This window comes from Biomphalaria glabrata, chromosome 6, assembly GCF_947242115.1.
Source record: "Biomphalaria glabrata chromosome 6, xgBioGlab47.1, whole genome shotgun sequence".
Taxonomy (NCBI): domain Eukaryota; kingdom Metazoa; phylum Mollusca; class Gastropoda; family Planorbidae; genus Biomphalaria; species Biomphalaria glabrata.
In genome coordinates this window covers 16,215,949-16,236,975 of record NC_074716.1, presented here as the reverse complement: position 1 = coordinate 16,236,975, position 21,027 = coordinate 16,215,949, and the positions used below count along the sequence as shown (strand labels likewise).

Below are 21,027 nucleotides of genomic sequence, written 5' to 3'. Positions count from 1 at the left end.
TTAAATGGGTTTTGACTCAGTTTTGAGTTTAAATCCCACTTCAGCGGGGTTTGAAGGTAAAAATACCTCTTTAATAAAAAAAACAAAGCAAATTATACACTCAAAATGCTATGAGTGTAGTCAAAGGGGTTTTGAGTTTAAACTCCCCTCCAGTGGTGTTTGAAGCTAAAAAGTACCTTTTAATATAAATAAAAGCAAATTACTCACTCTAAAATCTATGAGCGTAGCCAAAGGGGTTTTGAGTTTAAACCCCCATTCAGAGTGGTTTGATGCTAAAAATACCTCTTCAATATAAAAAAAAAAGCAAATTACACACTAAAATTATTTGAGCGAAGCCAATCCAATCGGTGGTTTTGAGTTTAAACACCTCTTCTACGGATGGCTTTTTTTTAAGTTTAAAACCCCTCCAGATGGTGAGAATTTTAAGATCTCCCTACAGAGCATTTTGAGGTGGAAAACCCAGAACATGATTTTGACGATAAAACTTCTCTTTTCGATATAAAAACCAAAAGCAAACTACAGTCACTTACTTCCAAGAGCGTATTCAAGAGAGGTTACACATTTTTACCAGTGGCAGGGCTCCATTAATAAACTGCAGTGAATCGTCATCTGCCGAAATTGAAAAACACTAGATGTGGCTCAACAAAGATGGCTAAGACGGATTTTAAAAGTCATTTATAGAGATCGGGTCTAAATCAAGGAAATCCTATGCCGAACTGGGAGTTGACCCCTTAGTAAGATTGTGACAGAGCGTCGCATGAGGTTTGCGGGACATCTTCTCCGACAAAATAAATTACGCATAAGAGTTACGATGATATTCTAGTACAACTTGGCGCCACACTTTCATGGAGGTCCTCAGAGCAGGTGGGAAGAGGCTTCAGACATTACCAGTGACAGATTTTTGTGGAAACAGCTTGCCAGCAAATGCGCCGAATGGCGCGGGAGGGTCTAAGTCAGTAAGAATAGCACAATAGGTTTTTGAAATAAAACTTTTTAATAGCAAAATAATGCACTGTAGAATATGCATTTAGTTGGCTTTGAATACAAGAAAACGTGCTTGGCGGCGGGGCTACGCCCCGCGATGGGGGAGCTCTCAGTGCTCCCCCAGATCCCTTGCTAGCAAGGGCAAGTAGTCTACAATTTTTTCACTATCTCCAGGAAGAACCTATTCTAGGGCAAAAGAATGAAGGGTCAGAATGTAATAAAAATTAATTATGTACATATACACATCCATACATACAAACATATATATATATATATATATATATATATATATATATATATATATATATATATATATATATATATATATAGTATTTTATTTGTTCCCCCCCCCCGAAAAAAAGCCTGGCTACGCCCATGATTCCTATACATCATTAATTACGTGATAAAAGAGGAAGACCCAGGCCCAGACTTGAAATCATACTTATTAACTTTTATAAACAAGAAAGTGACCATGTTTGCTCCATTATCTCGATACCCATGTCTCGCTTACAATGATGATGTAACTGATAGGATCTATTTCACCCAAGCTTGAGTCAGAACATGTTGACCTAATCAGTGCACGAAAGTAAAAAGGTTTATCTGTGCTTTGATTCCCTGTGTCGATTATAAGATACACTTGATGTTGGGTACTGGAGCTATTCATTTTTATCTCCACATTCTATAGAATACGGTAAAATAAGTAAAGTCAACATCAATTGGAGACGCGGTGGCTGATTGGTAAAACGCTTGGCTTATGAACCGGGGGTCCCGGATTTCAATCCTGGTGAAGACTGGGATTTTTAATTTTGGACGCCTCTTGAGTCCACCCAGATCTAATGGATACATTACATTAGTTGGGAAAAAGTAAAAGCGGTTGTTCGTTGTGCTGGCCACATGACACCCTCGTTGATCGTAGGCCACAGAAACAGATGACCTTTACATCGTCTGCCCTATACTTGACTTACTACATCTTTAACGGACAAAATGCAAAAGTCACGTGTACAGAGAGGACTAAATTGTGACTAGTGGTTGCCAGTCGCTCCACGGGAGAAGATTGGTTACATGAAAATTAAAGGAGGGGGCGTGGTGGCTGAGTGGCCCTGGGTTCGAATCTCGGTGTAGACTGGGATTTTGAATTTTTTAGTCCATCCAACTCTAATGGGTACCAGACTTTAGTTGTGGGAAGTAACGGCGGTTGGTCGTTGCGCTGGCCAGATGACACTCTGTTCATTAATCGTAGTCCATCCAACTCTAATGGGTACCAGACTTTAGTTGGGGGAAGTAACGGTGGTTGGTCGTTGCGCTGGCCAGATGACACTCTGTTCATTAATCGTAGTCCATCCAACTCTAATGGGTACCAGACTTTAGTTGGGGGAAGTAACGGCGGTTGGTCGTTGCGCTGGCCAGATGACACTCTGTTCATTAATCGTAGTCCAAAGCAACGGATGAAATTAACATCTGCCCAATCGATCGCAAAGTCTGATAGGGGTACTTTAAATTTTCTTTTACAAGGATTTGAAAGAATGTGTGGTAAAGCGTAGCGATTGGTTCTTCATTCCACATTTTGCATGATTCTGAGCTTTAAAAATGCATTTTGTGAGGTGTGTACAAACAAAATCCTGCTATTCTTTTAACAATAACGTGCTGGTTTAATATCATACCTTATATTGACTGCACTTTATTAATGGAGCCCAGCGACAGGCAGATCAATGTGTGCAATGATAGGGAAGGATTGAACCTCACACACGCCACGGACATACCGGCTACACTTATAGAATTAGTCATTGTAGTTCGCTTTCATTTTCTCAAACAGTTGCTTGAATTTTTGTAGAGTTTGAACCCTCACCCATCCCCAAGTCCCTCTTGCTTACTTACTTAAACTTATATCTCACTTTTGCTACAATACTAATTTTTAACATTGTAAGTTAATTTTCTTTGATATCAAGACTGAACTGTCTGTCATTCAAACACTGAGTACCAAAACATCCATGCCCAAAATATTCACTTTCTGTTTTGTGGACTTTCACACTCCAATTCAGATTTGGTGATTGGTCATGAATTTTACACAATAAACTTGTATAACAAGACATCTTTATGGACGTCTTTTTAAAGTCATACATACATTTAGATATAAAATATTTTTTTATAACAAACGTTTTTCATTTCAACGAAAAAACAACAACTTTAAAACGTTATTGTAAATATTAATCTATATAGATAAAGCTTTTTATTTATTTTATTTTTTACCTTTTGATGGAGAAAAATATTTTAGTCTATTTAGCACACCACTGCAGAACCAGAGCCCGATGTGATTTGTTTTTGGACATTTTTGTGATTTAACTAATGCTTCGTTCGAAAATAATTGTAGATAAGTTATTAAGAAAAACACAGGTGCATGATGTCTTAAGTTCTAGACTTTCACTTCTGTGACTGGAATCTCAATAGGTTTAAAAGGCTCCTTGTTATTTAAATTAACCTTGGGGTACTCAACAACAGCTGGTTTATCAGCAGGGCCTGAAGCAGCAATGTAAGTTGTAATATTTCTTCCAGGTGCATCATTCCCAGAGACATCACGGCGATTTAGTTTCATTTTCTCCCACTTCACATTAACACTTGTGCCTTCAACCTTTTCCAGTTTCCCTGTTAAAGTAAATTGATATTGAGTTTCATCAGTAAGTCTATTAATGATTTGGCGTGCATCTGGAAACTTCTGAAGTAACATTCCCCACATCCAGACTCCTTCGTTGTTATCACTTTGTTTCTTAAGTGCTTTATAAAATGGAACGGAGGAGTCTCCGAAACGATAATTGTAGGTGGGCCTACCGCTGTTAGTTCTGTAATCTTGATGGAAATTACCATTACCGTCTTCCCAGCGCAGAAATCCTCTCATTTCTGTAGAAAACTTGGTCGTAATGATTGCAGTGTACGGTACAGTTGTTCTACTTTTGCTCATGATTATCTCGTATCTAGCTCCTTCCATTGGTCCAAGCGTGATGGAAGATTTTTTGGTAAATCCCGTAGTTTGAGAAATACTCTTTTCATTTGTAGTTGCCTTGGAATATTCAAATTTAGTCGTATAAGAAGCCTTGCCGCTGACTGACGCAATCTCAAAGTTTAGTTCTATTCCAAGTTCGTGACTGTTGGTAAAAGTACTAGTGGTAGAATGAGTGATAGTTTCTTGGATTGTCTTAGTTCTATCAATCGATTCGGTAACAGGGGAAGATGCTCGATTGTAAAGAACTCCAGAGTCTACACTTTCTGCTTGAAGATCTTCAATGACACTTTTTCCATAAATAATTTCCTTGACAGCGAATCCCCAATCACCAAAAACTAAATTGAGCCTTTCACCATTTTTATCACCCTCACACCATTTTCCCCAGAACGTGCGTGTATCAGCTGCCCATGTGAAGCCATTTCTTGTGAAATCTTCACCAACAGCTAACCCGTGGCAGCCATAGCACCAGCCATAACCCATGTAATGTGCTAAGGTAGCCATATTCCACAATGTTGTGTCCATGATGCGTGTCTGTATTTTACTCTTCTCGTCCATTTCTAAAGGTTTGGCTGCTGGTGTACAGCATCGAATTTTTTTCAAAAAGTAAAGGTCATCTCCGTCAGCTCGGTAGAGTCCGGTCAGAAAATATCCCCCTGGACATGAACATTGACCCTTTCGTCCCATACAGCTACTTACGTCAATATCTTGACAGGTTCCATAATTCAATGGATGATTGGCTGGCTTAGTGCATCTTGCGCTCTCGAGATTGAAAAGATAGCCTTTGAATCTTGGCCATCCAGTATCTGACCTGTACAAGCCTTGAAGGAAGTAGCCTACACGACAAAAAGCCCAGGTGTAATCAGAGTCCAAAGTGGCGGTCCAATCTTCGTAGACCACTTGCTGTTCAACGTTATTCCATGGAGCGGGGGGTCGACAACATTGTACACCTTCTAAGTTACTAAGAGCGTCGTCTGCCCAGTTCACGTCATTTCTGTCCAGTGCATTGATGTAAGAATTGATCTCATTACATTTAGATTGTCCAGGAGTATCAAAACTGTACCACCATGAGGAATAGGTGCATTGAGAGCTGACATACTGCACCAGCGTAGCAGCAAACAAAAATTTCACTAACATTTTTTAATGATTGGTTGATGTTTTATTTCTGCGATTGAAAACTGTGAAAAGAATTTATAAAATATTAATAATTTGTTAAAGTTTACTTTTTGTAAACAATTTGAGAGAAATTCTTTATTAAGGGTATTTTTTTATTTTATTCAGGAAGTAAAAAAAGTACGTATTACTTCTAATATATGTAGTACATTGGCCTCCTTCAGTCGTAGACACTGATTTTTGTAGGCAGGCGGAGCGATCTGTTCCGCCAAAATCTCGCCTGAAGGTGTCCAAAAGCAAAGCGTTACTGGCCCTGGCCAGACGGTTATCAACTTCCCTTGAAAGTGAGGCGTCATTGGACACAATACTACCTAGATATGTGAAGTGGTCTACTACATTAAGGGGCTGTCCGTTTACGGTGATCCTTGGGCTGAGTATGTTTATTGGGCAACTTCTGGAACATGACTTCGGTTTTCCTGAGGTTTAAAGATAGACCGAAAGAGGCGGCAGCGTGTGCAATCATCGGCATAGAGAAGCTCAAAAGCCCAAAAGATATATATATATATATATATCAGAATAAAAGTTGCATTTTTTCTGCGTTTTGTCTGCCTGTCATGTTAATATTAAAAAAAAAAGACTAAAAGTTATCTAAAATCGTATTAACCTTTAATTTTCCGTTCGAAACATCGCAATCGTTTTAAGTATCTATAATATGTTGATCCGGATGTATGTATATATATACACAGGTGAGCCGATTAAATAGCGCCGACAACATAGCGCCGAAAACATAGCGCGAAATTTCCCTACAAAATAGCGCGACAAAATGGTGTGTATAAAATTACCAGATTATTAGTAATTTAATTTCCTGTGCATTATTTTTGTTGATGTCTATCTTTATTAATACATCTGAAAGTATGTCATATTTTCAAAGTAATAATTATTCAATATTTGATATCTACAACTAAACATTTGTTGTTTTTTTTAAATAGAGGCCATTCATTTTCTGGCGCTGCCAGGGTTGAGTACTGTCAAAGGGAAAGAAAATTCATCATAGTCTGGTGATGTAGCAGGTCTGCAGCAGTACCGCCCTCTGACAAGCAACGAGAACATTCCTAGGAATGTTAAGGGGCCTTGAAGGTATCTGTAAGGTCAGTTGTTATTATCCCCTCGGTTTATATAACAATGGGTTAGTATCGTACTTTACTATAACTAAAACCATGTTAACATCTAAAGCTTTATTACACTGAATGACGAAAATAACTACACACATAGTAAAGATCACAATCTAACGTGAATCCACAAATGCAAACAAACACTATCGAAATAAACATATTCACAACAGTTATATTATTGTTTTACATAACTTCCATAAATGCTTAATCTCCAATTCTAGGTTCCCATATTTGTACGGTTTTTCTAAATCAGTTTTTCTTGAATTATGAGATTGTGGTACGGCGTTGTCAATGGTAGAGGCATTTTCTTTTTTATCTATGAGCAGCAGATCAGGGTTTTGGTTTCTACTTATCAGTGTTCACTGAGGAATTTGCTAGTGATAATTATAAATGTTCCTAATCAAATATTTTCCCGACAGTTTGCTCATGATTAACTAGTTCTCAGATTACTGGTTACGTTTATCTAGCTTCCAATTAACCGGCTCATAATCATCTAGTTTTCAGACAACTGGTTCACAGTCAACTAGTTTTAGACATTTGGTTCATAGTCTACAAGTTTCAGACAACTGGTTCACAGATAACTAGTTTTAGACAACTGGTTCACAGATAACTAGTTTTAGACAACTGGTTCATAGTCTACAAGTTTCAGACAACTGATTCAGAGTCAAATAGCTTTCAGACAACTGGTTCACAGTAAACTAGCTTTAGACAACTGGTTCACAAGCATCTAGTTTTAGACAACTGGTTCAAAGTTAACTAGTTTTCAGACAGCTGGTTCATAGTCAAATAGATTTAGACAACTGATTCAGATATATAACATTCAAATGCTGAAATTTACTATTAGTTATATTTACTTGTAATGAAATAAAACAACAGTACCTCCACTAATATAAAAAAAAATATTCCAAAGAGAATACGTTACCTACGTCTGATTGTCTAGCGTCCCAGAGACTGAGAGCCAGTGGTAAAAATGTTTTGCTTATAACATTTTATAGAAATGTTGACTGACAGATTGAATGTGGCATTAGCAAAATACTATTTAATAGTTGTTTTCTCCATTAAATTGTTAAATACCAGAATATGTTAATTTCAACGGGAAAAAAATAAACTTTTTTTTTGTTTTTGGCATTGCTCTGCTACGTTTTTCACACAAATTGTCGCACAGACAGCTATTGCTAGTTGATTAGGCAGCATACATGCGGGCAAATCTATTTGTAATTATCAAGCATGTTGCTGATCTGCATTTGTGACTAATAAAGATATGTTGTTGTTTTTTAAGTTTATGACTAGAGAGAAACAAGTCACAAGTTGACCCAGAACAAAGACTGTTTTGTTCTTCTTTGGAACATCTGGAGCCTTACTGTAAGGGCTTACAAGTCTAGAGAAAAGGTGATTAAAAGAGGGTTCACGTTAAATGAGAATAATGAAAGCTGTGAACACGTTTAAGATTGCTAATTATATGATACCACACTGTTGTAAATTCATGTTTCTTGTTTATTTGAATACCTCTTCTGGTCTCTTGTGAATTAATTAAATATAATTCTTCACACCAAATTAGTTGTTGCGTAAGTCTACTAGATCTACTGAGTACTATCACAACAAAACGTTTAGATTCAAGACAAACGCCACGAGCAGCAGACATGAAGAAATTTTATTACACATAAAATAACAATTCACTGGCAAATCCAGCCATCAAAGAATACAAGAAATTATTCACATTAAACCAATCTTACTATTCAATAAATATAGCAAGTACACAACTAGTGATACTTTCTACACACCTCTATACGCTTCTATGTCCATGGCGTCTACTGACCTCTAACCATGTAGTCAACTCTCAAAACGAGACTTTTTACCCAAAATTCAACTGTGGACCCTGGTTTCCCACGTGAAACACAATAAATACTATAAATCATTGTACTTCGTGATTCCCGACAAATAGCTATCAAACAATGATGTGACAACTGTCCACAAAATTAAACTTAGTCATTCATGTCGCATGCAAGGTTCTATGTATCTCTCTAATTATCTTTGAGATTTGACGTCTCGAGACACGTTCTTTCCATTTGCAACTTGGTATAGGATAAAGAAGAGGTCAATCCTAGATACACAACTGCTGTTACAGGTTTGGGCATCTGTAATCACCAGTCATGGGGCGCGGTGGCTGAGTGATTAAGTGCTCGGTTTCTGAACCTGGGGTCCTGGGTTCAAATCTCGGTGAAGACAAGGATTTTGAATTTCGCGATTTCCCTGAGACTGAGTCCACCCAACTCTAATGGGTACCTGACTTTAGTTGGGGAAAATAAAGGCGGTTGGTTGCTATATGCTGGCCATTGTTAACCGTTGGTCAAGGAAACAGATGACCTTAACATTATCTGCGCCATAGATCGCAAGGTCTGAGGGGGAAACTTTACTACTTCTACTTTACTATCTTGGCTATATATCCTCGACTTTAGGTTTTTGTCAATGTCTCAATATATCAAACGACACTCAGCTTCTGATAGATGTGGTAGGTACCTCCGATTCGTACAGCTAAATAGCGAGACGCACTTGCATGTTTAAAACCCTTATTACATTACACAATATTAACTAATTACCATCAATTGATTAACTAATTGGTTAATTTTTTGATGATTTGTGAGTTGTCATAGAAATGAATAATAGTGCAAAATTTCATCTTGGAGAAAAAAGTTTAAAGAAAATTCACCCAGACAGACAGAGTAAGTAATATGAGATATGTAAAAAATAGTAACTGCAAGTGAAAACTCTGTACAGTGTCAAGTTTTGCTTGCTACTATAATTTTTATTGCCTCGACTGAAGCAGAACTGAGTTTGAAATTCACAAAGACATTGGCTTGTTCGCAAATATTGTTTTACAATTTGTGTAGCCATGTATGTATTGGATCAGTGCCCATTATCCATTAACCAACAAATTTAGCCATATCTGTGAATACTAAAGTATTAGTTTCCCTTGTTGTTATTAAACAAAATAATGAATTACCAGCTATTGTAAAATAATAAAATAGTCAGAAAGATACAAAGATAAAGGCACATTCCTCATTTTATATGCTAGGACATTGTACAAACGCTTCATCTTCCCTAGTGCTATTAGAGCATGGAATGGATTGCCTGAGCTAGCCAGGAAAACCAGTGACTTGGCAGAATTTAGGTCCTTGGTTAATATGCATGACTGAATGCATGATGCGTAGGACGTAATCACCTTTTCTGAAGTAGCGTCTGTATTATATAAGATAAGATAAGATTAATTGTCTAATTGGTTACATTGTTTATTGATTTATGTCTTGTCTTTGTCTATGAATAATTGTGCGAAGTTTCAGCTTGATCCGAGAATGGGTGTGGGAAAAATAAACGTGTACAAACTTTTCTACCAGACAGAGTGAGTTGTAAAAATAAATAAATGCAAGTTAACAAGGTCTCATTTTATTGGTGATCACAAAATTATTTTACACAAAATATTACTTAAAGCTTTGGCTGTTTCTAACATTGCAAATACATCATGTTAACAGCAGAGATATGCATTATGATCAGGGTTTTATAACATTAGCGAAAACACAATTACTTAGGCCTATTCACAAAACTAATTGTACGGTTGGGAGTTTAATCCGAATTGTAACAAAGTGGTTGGCGATTCTACGGCATTGACCATGCTTTATGATATAGTATCGATGAGGTCTGATTTTCAGAAGTATAACTGGTGTTAGACTTTCTAAGACTGAGTTCCACTTACTCTCCCAGTCTATCTAATTTATCAGGCCTGATCAAAAATATTTTCTTTCGTTTAACGCGATGTTTCTCAAACTTTTACTTAAAAATGTCCACATAAAAAAAAAAACATTCGCGCCGCCCTCAGCTAGTAGTTTTAGAGATCACTGTAAACCACGTTTTCCAAATGTTCAGCTACAGAAACTCATTCTCCTTGAGTTTAGAACGCACTTTTTGTCCTAGTTTTAATGCAAGTAAAATATTTTAAAATTGTTTTATTAAAAACATCGCTTATATTCAGTATTCAGTCAAAATCTAACTCACTACAAAAACACGTCTTTTCAGTCTGGCATTCTGAAGTTATCAGTCCAACCTCTGAAAAGAATGCCGCGTATCTTGCATCATTCACACTGCATAGCTAACTTCTTCCCACTGTCACCATGGAAACACACATTGCCGTCTTGCATGATGAGAAGAGCTCCCTTCAATCTCTACCATATCTCACTCTAAATGTTGCAGCTTGCAAGACTTATCTCCCGTTAGCTTAGAACATTTTCCATATACAACAAAATTAATTGATAGAGACTAATTGATTAACTAATTGGTACATTTTTTTTTAATTGATTCATAAGTTGTCGACAATGAATAATTGTGCAAAGCTGCAACTTAATCCGAGAATGCAAAGTGGGAGAAATAACCAGTACAATTTCGACCATGCAAACAGACAGACCGAGTCAGTTGATATAAGCCTGGTAAAAAAAAAAACGGAGTCGAATGAAGTCAAACAAAGAGGCGACACTGACAAATATACGAAGAATATTTCAGGGACATTTATCATAAGTAATTCTCTTACTCGTATTAAAATCATGTCAGTGTTAAGAAGCCTTGTAGTAGACCCCATTTTATTTCATGCCGAAAAATCTTCATCGGAAAGCTTTTGCACATTAAACTATGTTTTTCACTCGACTATCTTGCAACTTTGACATGAGTTTTATTATACTTTCTGGAGAATAGACTGGGATTACACTTCACTATTTCAAACATTTCACTAGTTGTTGTTGTCTTTTTTACTCTGCTATTCAAACAATTTGCTAAGCTTTAACTCCACTCTTTGAACAATTGGGGGGTAGTTTCACTGACACTAATTATTAAGTCTCACATATACATTTAATGACGTTTGTAAAAAAAAATTAAATCTCCTTGGTCTATCGTTAGCTATTAAACAGTATTTAGTGTGTAACATGTTGAGCCATTGTATGGCTCTATATCTCTATATAATATAGAGCAAGAATACATATTGCATTGAGAACTGCGCAACTGAAGGGGAGGTAACTAGACTTCTGTTCATTCTTCTGTTGGTCTCATCTTCTCATTGTTTGTTGTTTTATTATTATACTGCTCGGCTTTAATTTTCAATTTTCACAAGTACGTTTTTGTTTTCTATTGATATATCACTCTGTATGTTGGTTACCTTCACACCTCATCTCATATCTGCAGGTGGTCTCCTCCGGGACTTAGGCAAACAGCTTCCTCCATCTGCTTGGTATTTGCTTCCTAATCACGGCGCCATGTATTTCTGCACCGTCACCTCTTCCTTTCAATTCACAATGGAGTATTTTTTTTTTCGTTAAAGAATTCTTGGATCAATATATTAGCATTTAATATAATCTTTGTCTGTTTTAAATATATTTAGTCCAGCATGCAAATGCATAGCCTTCCAATAGGTATTGGATATTGGCTACTATTGTACCTGAATATTTATATTTACTTTTTGTAACCTAAGCCTTTGATTCAGCGTTTCTCAAACAAAAGAGGAGGAGGGGTGAGGACGGTCAATTCACTTTGAAGAACAACAAATGTATTATCATCGTAGTTCTACCTACAGGTTTAACTATGTTTGAAAAAGTTTAAAATATTTTAATTAAGAGACCGTTCATCTTATAAGTAGGACCTTTGATAATGTAAACCGTTCTTGCAAGAAGCTCCCGCAACAATATTGACTCAAAACATTTCAAACGCGATTTTTCTCAACGTATATGTTATTCTTTTCTTTTTCATTACATCCTAAAAACCGACGGGCCCCGCTGTGGGAATATACAGCGTTTCCACGGATATAAACAAGCTAAAGGGGGAGGGGGCGCTTGCGAATTGTTTTCATAAAAATGGGGGGGGGGGAAGTTGCCAATGTAAAAATTTGAGAAACAATGTTCATTACGTTTCTATCTGTGTGAATCGCTAACATGGTCGACTTTCGTTTAGGTCTAAATCAATGTATGCAGTTTTGTAAATATGTCTAACATGGTTGACTTTCTTCTAGGGCTCAGTCAATGTATGCAGTTTTGTAAATATGTCTAACATGGTTGACTTTCTTCTAGGGCTCAGTCAATGTATGCAGTTTTGTAAATATGTCTAACATGGTTGACTTTCTTCTAGGGCTCAGTCAATGTATGCAGTTTTGTAAATATGTCTAACATGGTTGACTTTCTTCTAGGGCTCAGTCAATGTATGCAGTTTTGTAAATATGTCTAACATGGTTAACTTTCTTCTAGGGCTCAGTCAATGTATGCAGTTTTGTAAATATGTCTAACATGGTTGACTTTCTTCTAGGGCTCAGTCAATGTATGCAGTTTTGTAAATATGTCTAACATGGTTGACTTTCTTCTAGGGCTCAGTCAATGTATGCAGTTTTGTAAATATGTCTAACATGGTTGACTTTCTTCTAGGGCTCAGTCAATGTATGCAGTTTTGTAAATATATCTAACATGGTTGACTTTCTTCTAGGGCTCAGTCAATGTATGCAGTTTTGTAAATATGTCTAACATGGTTGACTTTCTTCTAGGGCTCAGTCATTGTATGCAGTTTTGTAAATATGTCTAACAATGGTCGACTTTCTTCTAGGGCTCAGTCAATGTATGCAGTTTTGTAAATATATCTAACATGGTTGACTTTCTTCTAGGGCTCAGTCAATGTATGCAGTTTTGTAAATATGTCTAACATGGTTGACTTTCTACTAGATCTCAGTCATTGTATGCAGTTTTGTAAATATGTCTAACATGGTTGACTTTCTTCTAGGGCTCAGTCAATGTATGCAGTTTTGTAAATATGTCTAACATGGTTGACTTTCTTCTAGGGCTCAGTCAATGTATGCAGTTTTGTAAATATGTCTAACATGGTTGACTTTCTTCTAGGGCTCAGTCATTGTATGCAGTTTTGTAAATATGTCTAACAATGGTCGACTTTCTTCTAGGGCTCAGTCAATGTATGCAGTTTTGTAAATATGTCTAACATGGTTGACTTTCTACTAGATCTCAGTCATTGTATGCAGTTTTGTAAATATGTCTAACATGGTTGACTTTCTTCTAGGGCTCAGTCAATGTATGCAGTTTTGTAAATATGTCTAACATGGTTGACTTTCTTCTAGGGCTCAGTCAATGTATGCAGTTTTGTAAATATGTCTAACATGGTTGACTTTCTTCTAGGGCTCAGTCAATGTATGCAGTTTTGTAAATATGTCTAACATGGTTGACTTTCTTCTAGGGCTCAGTCAATGTATGCAGTTTTGTAAATATGTCTAACATGGTTGACTTTCTTCTAGGGCTCAGTCATTGTATGCAGTTTTGTAAATATGTCTAACATGGTTGACTTTCTTCTAGGGCTCAGTCAATGTATGCAGTTTTGTAAATATGTCTAACATGGTTGACTTTCTTCTAGGGCTCAGTCAATGTATGCAGTTTTGTAAATATGTCTAACATGGTTGACTTTCTTCTAGGGCTCAGTCATTGTATGCAGTTTTGTAAATATGTCTAACAATGGTCGACTTTCTTCTAGGGCTCAGTCAATGTATGCAGTTTTGTAAATATATCTAACATGGTTGACTTTCTTCTAGGGCTCAGTCAATGTATGCAGTTTTGTAAATATGTCTAACATGGTTGACTTTCTACTAGATCTCAGTCATTGTATGCAGTTTTGTAAATATGTCTAACATGGTTGACTTTCTTCTAGGGCTCAGTCAATGTATGCAGTTTTGTAAATATATCTAACATGGTTGACTTTCTTCTAGGGCTCAGTCAATGTATGCAGTTTTGTAAATATGTCTAACATGGTTGACTTTCTACTAGATCTCAGTCATTGTATGCAGTCTTGTAAATATGTCTAACAATGGTCGACTTTCTACTAGATCTCAGTCATTGTATGCAGTCTTGTAAATATGTCTAGCAATGGTCGACTTTCTTCTAGGGCTCAGTCAATGGTCGACTTTCTACTAGATCTCAGTCAATGTATGCAGTCTTGTAAATATGTCTAACACGTTTCTATTGTTGTGTCCTTAGCACACTTGATAATCCAAGTGAGGACAGTGTAGTAACTGGTGCCTAAACCAGTAAGTTTCGGGAAGGAGTGGTTACCTTCACACCTCATCTCACATCTGCATGTGGTCTCCTCCGGGGCTTAGGCTAACAGCTTCCTCCAGGAGTCTCGGTTTTAGACGAGTCCAACTGTTGCCATGTTTTTACCAATTTCTTGGTAACTGCTTCCTAATCGTGGCGCCATGTATTTCTGCACCGTCCCCTCTTCCTTGAAGCTTCCATGTGAAATGAAATTCTAATTCTCTTGTCATGCAGCAATACCCAAACATGAAATGTTTACGTTCTTAGCCTTTCCCCGCGCCAAAGGAAGCGTCACGCTGAAGCGAAGGAAGCTTTTTTTCCGGCCGCTGATTCCACACTGTATTGGCACTGGCTGTTTCTTTTGGATACATCAGCTGCTTGAAAAAAAAAAGGGGGGGGGATTGCTGTGTGGGTGACATCGTTCCGACCTTATGAAAAAAGTAAAGTTTCCCCTTTTCTTTTCAAGCCTGTGATTCGGGACTTTAGGGCCCCGCTGAATCCACGTATCTCTAATGGGTGCCTGACATTAGTTAGGGTAAAGTAAAGACGGTTGCTCGTTGTGTATGCCTCATGACAGCCTCGTTAACCGTGATCTATAGAAACAGATGGCCTTTACAGCATCTGCCCTATATATCATTAAGTTTGAAATGGAAACTTTACTTAATAAATATATACACAATAACTGTTATTGAAAGAGCACTTATGTTTGATAAAAATTCTTTTTGAAATATTTAAACTTTAAAAGAGAAAAATTAATTTTATTTTAGTGCCCAATGATTTTTTAAATTGTATTACTTTAAACGATCAAAACTAGACTATGGGTTGAATATTCCTGGTCCATTGGTGAATTCTTGTAGAAAAGTTACTTTTTCTTTACCTTTACAAAAAATTATGTGATTCTAAAAAAATAAAAAAAAAACAAGGTTACTGTCACCACCTCAAAGTTGGTGTCATTGCGTGGATGCCCCATTTTAATATTATGAATGATATTCATAAGTCATTGTTTAAAAAGGTGAACACTTTTAATTATTAGTGAACCAGAGTTAAGGGCAGTGAGTTGGTGATAGTCAGTTGATAGAGTTACTTGATAGCAGTTAGTTGATACAGGGGGTAAGAGTTAGTAGAAGCCTGTTATTGTAAGCAGACACTATGGGGTTATTATAAAGCAGTTGAGACATGTACCAGTTACTAAGTTATTACTTTATTAGTTAGTATTCTATAAAGGATTACTACTGATTATTCTTGAATTGTGTATCATATTCACTATGTGATGTTGTATATATTAAACGTATTACTTGTGTCTGTTATACAAGAAGTTATATCTTCATTTGCAAGTGAAGTCTGATCGCATGAAGTGTTAATCTTGACACTCATAAAATGAGCCCAATGTCACCGCGCCTATATCCATAAACCACACCAGTAATAATATAGTGCCAGAAAATAATACGGTGACAGTTACAAAGAGAGTTTATGTGGAAACACAAACTCAAAATCGGACCCCGAGATGGTCCACCCATGAAGGTAAAAAGGCAGGTTTCAATATTTTCAGAAAGAACATCAAAATGAAATTCAATCAAAGACAAATGACAGAGAAGAATGGAGACAGAAGGTTGACAGATCATGTGTGGTGCCCGAGTTGTCCAGCAGACCAAAGGATAGGTGAAAGTGAATGTGACGTTAGATGCCTAACTGATGTCTTATAATTAATATCTAATTGACCTAATTGTTTTTTAAAAGTCAATCTCTTTCTTTGCTATCTACAGTACAAAAAAAAAAAAGGTTTCCTTTAGTTGTACTATTAATTGTTGTTTTAAATTTTGTCTAGCTTATATGTATACTAAATAGAATTTTTCTCTTTAAAAAAAAAGTAAAAAACTTTGTGTGTACAAGTAGTAATCAGTATGACAGAACTTACAAAACTTAGCAATACAAATGTAAAAAAAAAAAAAATTCAGAAAATTAAAAACCATTTGCATAAATGTGTTCAAAATATGGTATATACATATCTCCCCTACTTAAGAGTCTTCCGTGTAAGTAACTATTAATAGTTAATAGTTATAAAAGTGGTTTATCTTTATAAAAAATTGCTTGAATAAGTGATTTTAAAAATTAGATTTTTCGCTTTCAGAAAAGAAAAAAGTAACCATTGCATCAGAACTTTGAATTTTCACTATCTTTTCTAGTTTACGAGATCTAAACGGGACGGACGGACAGACAGACATTCCACACTAAACAATAGCGTCGATGTCCCTTTCGGAGGCCGCTAAAAAAAACAAGGGCTATAATCGGAGTGGGCGATTGAATCTACTTCCCCTCTTCCCGAATTGGCATGTGATTATCGTCTTTATCTTTTTCTTCACGGTTGGGGGGGGGGGGGGCATCGAATGAAAAGTTTTTCTATGTTTTTCAAATCTTAAATTTTAGATGATGGTCTGTACGTGTAAAGGGAGGTACCATAGTGTTATGTACGATGTAGATATCAATAGATCGCTCATACCCTATAAAGATTAAATTTTAGATAGGAAGAGGGTGACATAATATAAGAATAAGTTAAAATATTAATTCATAGCACGTATATATTTACGATAAATTACACATTTTTTTTAAGAAATTGTATGACTCTTAAAATCCAAAATTCGCCAGCTGTCTTCCCCCCCCCCCAACCACTACCAGATTAGCCTGTGAACCAAGGTAGCTTGATCGAATAAAATCTATCGAACTGAAAACAATAACAAATAAATTTAAACTAACGACTACTGACCAATGACCCAGATACCTTGCATATATTCCTTTGTATAGTCCCTCGGAATAAAAAAAAAAAAACTTTCCTAGATTATAACTTGATCTTTCAAGTTTTCTTCTGAATATTTTTTTTCTTGCTATATAGCGTGTTTGCATAAAAATAAAGGTCAAACGTCTTACTGATGTTTCGCTGGCCAAAAACTACTCTTATCTTGTCCTGATTTAGCAGATTTACTTTATCCGATGTGCAGTCGAGCGTAGAAGTCGTGGAAAAACTACTCCAGAATTAATCATAATATGTTTTAGATTTTAAAATAAATTGTTTTTTTTTCTTCAATTTTCATTTACAGGTAGGCTTATATTGCAGAAAATGTTTTTACAAATCTTTGTGGCTGTCACGCTGGTGCAGTATGTCAGCTCTCAATGCACCTATTCCTCATGGTGGTACAGTTTTGATACTCCTGGACAATCTAAATGTAATGAGATCAATTCTTACATCAATGCACTGGACAGAAATGACGTGAACTGGGCAGACGACGCTCTTAGTAACTTAGAAGGTGTTCAATGTTGTCGACCCCCCGCTCCATGGAATAACGTTGAACAGCAAGTGGTCTACGAAGATTGGACCGCCACTTTGGACTCTGATTACACCTGGGCTTTTTGTCGTGTAGGCTACTTCCTTCAAGGCTTGTACAGGTCAGATACTGGATGGCCAAGATTCAAAGGCTATCTTTTCAATCTCGAGAGCGCAAGATGCACTAAGCCAGCCAATCATCCATTGAATTATGGAACCTGTCAAGATATTGACGTAAGTAGCTGTATGGGACGAAAGGGTCAATGTTCATGTCCAGGGGGATATTTTCTGACCGGACTCTACCGAGCTGACGGAGATGACCTTTACTTTTTGAAAAAAATTCGATGCTGTACACCAGCAGCCAAACCTTTAGAAATGGACGAGAAGAGTAAAATACAGACACGCATCATGGACACAACATTGTGGAATATGGCTACCTTAGCACATTACATGGGTTATGGCTGGTGCTATGGCTGCCACGGGTTAGCTGTTGGTGAAGATTTCACAAGAAATGGCTTCACATGGGCAGCTGATACACGCACGTTCTGGGGAAAATGGTGTGAGGGTGATAAAAATGGTGAAAGGCTCAATTTAGTTTTTGGTGATTGGGGATTCGCTGTCAAGGAAATTATTTATGGGAAAAGTGTCATTGAAGATCTTCAAGCAGAAAGTGTAGACTCTGGAGTACTTTACAATCGAGCGTCTTCCCCTGTGACAGAATCTATAGAAAGATCGAAGACGATACAAGAAACTATCACTCACTCTACCACAAGTACATTTACTAACAGTCACGAACTTGGAGTAGAACTTGAATTTGAGATTGCCTCTGTCAAGGGGAAAGCTTCTTATAAGACTAGATTTGAATACTCAACTTCAACTACTAATTCAAAGAGTATCTCTGAAACTCAAGGCTTTACTAAACAATCTTCCATCACGCTTGGACCAATGGAAGGTGCTAAATACGAGGTAATCATGAGCAAAAGTAGAACAACTGTACCGTACACTGCAATCATTACGACCAAGTTTTCTACAGAAATGAAAGGATTCCTACGCTGGGAAGACGGCAATGGTAACTTTCATCAGGACTATAGAACTAACAGCGGCAGACCCACCTTTAATTATCGTTTCGGAGACTCCTCTGTTCCATTTTATAAAGCACTTAAGAAACAAAGTGATAACAACGAAGGAGTCTGGATGTGGGGAATGTTATTTCAGAAGTTTCCAGATGCACGTCGAGTCATCAACAGACTTACTGATGAAACTCAATATCAATTTACTTTAACAGGGAAACTGGAAAAGGTTGAAGGCACAAGTGTTAATGTGAAGTGGGAGAAAATGAAACTAAATCGCCGTGATGTCTCTGGGAATGATGCACCTGGAAGCAATATTACAACTTACATTGCTGCCTCAGGCCCTGCTGATAAACCAGCTGTTGTTGAGTACCCCAAGGTTAATTTAAATAACAAGGAGCCTTTTAAACCTATTGAGATTCCAGTCACAGAAGTGAAAGTCTAAAACATTGTTTCGGTTCTCTTGTTGTCTTGATTGTGTCAGAGAAGTTTTTAAATATGCCATTATGTTTATGGGAACCAATTTTTTTTTTATTTATGTTTTGGTGTAACATTTTAAAAATACAAATAATACAATATTAATATAGAAATATGAAATATGAATTCCTAAATAAAATTTGTAAGCTATGACATTAAAATTGTTTGACTCTAAATAAAGTAAATTACAAAGTAAATTTTTGCACTGTAGTTTTCACCTGATGTTCCGATGTTTCTTATGAAACATACATTTTTTTTGTTGCAATTATAGTCTACTAAATTTCCTTATTTAGAAGTTGAAGATATTTATAGAACTTTTAATGAGACTGCTGTGGGATTGATACGTTTTTGAATGACGGGATTTGTAGGGCTCCCCTGAGTCCACCTAAAAAAAAACATATGTTCTGAACATCATGTGCCCTATAGATCGCAAGGTCTGAAAGGAAACTTTACTTAATAACTAAAGGTATAGTTTATTTACTATACTAAGTCCTTACTTGATAGAGATATAGCTTGGTTTTCATACATCCTGCATGGTGATCTAGGGGCGCTCCGCCACCTAGCGTTTTTTTTAAATAATTTAAATAATTTGATGCTTTCTGAAACGTTTTCTAAGATAGGCCTAGATCATATTTCTGTGCAATCCACATGAACATTAACCTGTCGAATCTGAAATACTTCTCTGTCTCATGCTTCTTTTCGTGCATTTCTGAACCAGTCAGTCACTGGCAGAAGATACTTCAAGAGCACTGACATTCTGTCCCACGATAAACTTCTGCGTGGAATACAGCTACAATGTTGAGAACAAAATGAGGCCATAATTCATCTTACAGGTTTTCAAAGAAAATTTATTTATGGTTAGACATTTCTATTGTGAAAAGAAAAATAATTTCAAAGCAGGGTGTAATTTAAATACATGTAGTCTATCCACCGAATGCTTCAGGGCTAACCACCTGGTCTTTCTATTGCCCGAAATTCGGCTGTATTCTAAATCGACGAATTAGCTACTTTTGTTTATATAGATTTCCCGAGATGGAGAAGCAATTTCATTTTATTGTGGGCTTGAAGCATCCGTGAACGCTGTCAAAAACTTGGCATCACTAACCTGTTGTTTTTTTTACTTTGTTCATTACTTAGGAGTCAAACCTTTTGTAAGGATATGCTTCACATTTGGTTCCTGCACATGTGTATTTTAGGTCAAACTTTTAAAAGTAATTTCAAAGTGCAGTCCATTGATGTAAAACTATTATTACGGAAAACTGAATGATATACGAAAGTACCTTTAGCGGCTGCGAATCGATTTATTGTACGGATATTTAAAGGTTGGAGAAGTAGGATACCTTAATAGAGGCTTTGTGGGAGCAACCAATTGAAAATTACGATCTGCATTCAGATGTTTGGTTATATGTGCGACAGAAAGCTGTGGTTGTTGATTTTTCTTACCCTCTTTATAAATGTGAACTCAAAAGTACGTCTGTACTTCGATGTTTTGTCTACGCAATCCTTACCCTGTTATCTACTTGAACAGAAAGTCAAGCCAAGGAATAGGACCTACGATGGAATTGAATCAGCGAGAATCAGGCCGAACGACAACACTCCATGAGTTGAAAGAAAATGTGCTGATGTTGGTGTTTGATAAGAAGGTATGGTGCTGTAGGCCTAAAACCCATTCCTCTACCACAGAGTTTGCTAGGCAGTGAATATGAAATATGGACCAAAAAGAAAATGATGAAAGGTGGTGATTTTAATTTATTTTTTAAAAGATTAAGAAAAATTTTTAAATAAAAGAGTGACG

General features: G+C 36.6%; 2 protein-coding genes across 4 annotated transcripts; one reads left to right on the top strand and one right to left on the bottom strand.

The window, feature by feature from the left end:
• Positions 1–3,176: 3,176 nt before the first annotated feature.
• LOC106057637 (uncharacterized) lies at positions 3,177–7,288 on the bottom strand. Of its 2 annotated transcripts, none has more exons than XM_013214935.2 (2): positions 7,184–7,288; positions 3,177–5,154 (listed from the first exon to the last, which is right to left on the bottom strand). In XM_013214935.2, the coding sequence occupies exon 2, from the start codon at positions 5,111–5,113 to the stop codon at positions 3,395–3,397; it is 1,719 nt and encodes a 572-aa protein (XP_013070389.2). In that variant the 5' UTR covers positions 5,114–5,154; positions 7,184–7,288; the 3' UTR covers positions 3,177–3,394. The 2 variants fall into 2 exon arrangements, with proteins under 2 accessions (XP_013070389.2, XP_013070390.2); XM_013214936.2 differs by having other exon boundaries at positions 7,188–7,286.
• Positions 7,289–11,285: 3,997 nt separating this feature from the next.
• LOC106057635 (uncharacterized) lies at positions 11,286–19,429 on the top strand. 2 transcript variants are annotated; one of them, NM_001311290.1, is given in 2 exon segments: positions 11,286–11,312; positions 17,462–19,385. In NM_001311290.1, a coding segment is annotated over 1 exon segment (1,719 nt). In that variant the 5' UTR covers positions 11,286–11,312; positions 17,462–17,481; the 3' UTR covers positions 19,201–19,385.
• The last annotated feature ends 1,598 nt before the right edge of the window (positions 19,430–21,027 follow it).

Excerpts from the sequence above, each read along its gene's own strand:
- LOC106057635 (XM_056031369.1), top strand. The coding sequence starts at position 15,932 with ATGAAATTCAATCAAAGACAAATGACAGAGAAGAATGGAGACAGAAGG. Across the intron at positions 16,029-17,461 it reads TCCAGCAGACCAAAGGATAG|GTAGGCTTATATTGCAGAAA; the intron begins GTGAAAGTGAAT and ends TTTCATTTACAG.
- LOC106057637 (XM_013214935.2), bottom strand. The coding sequence starts at position 5,113 with ATGTTAGTGAAATTTTTGTTTGCTGCTACGCTGGTGCAGTATGTCAGC.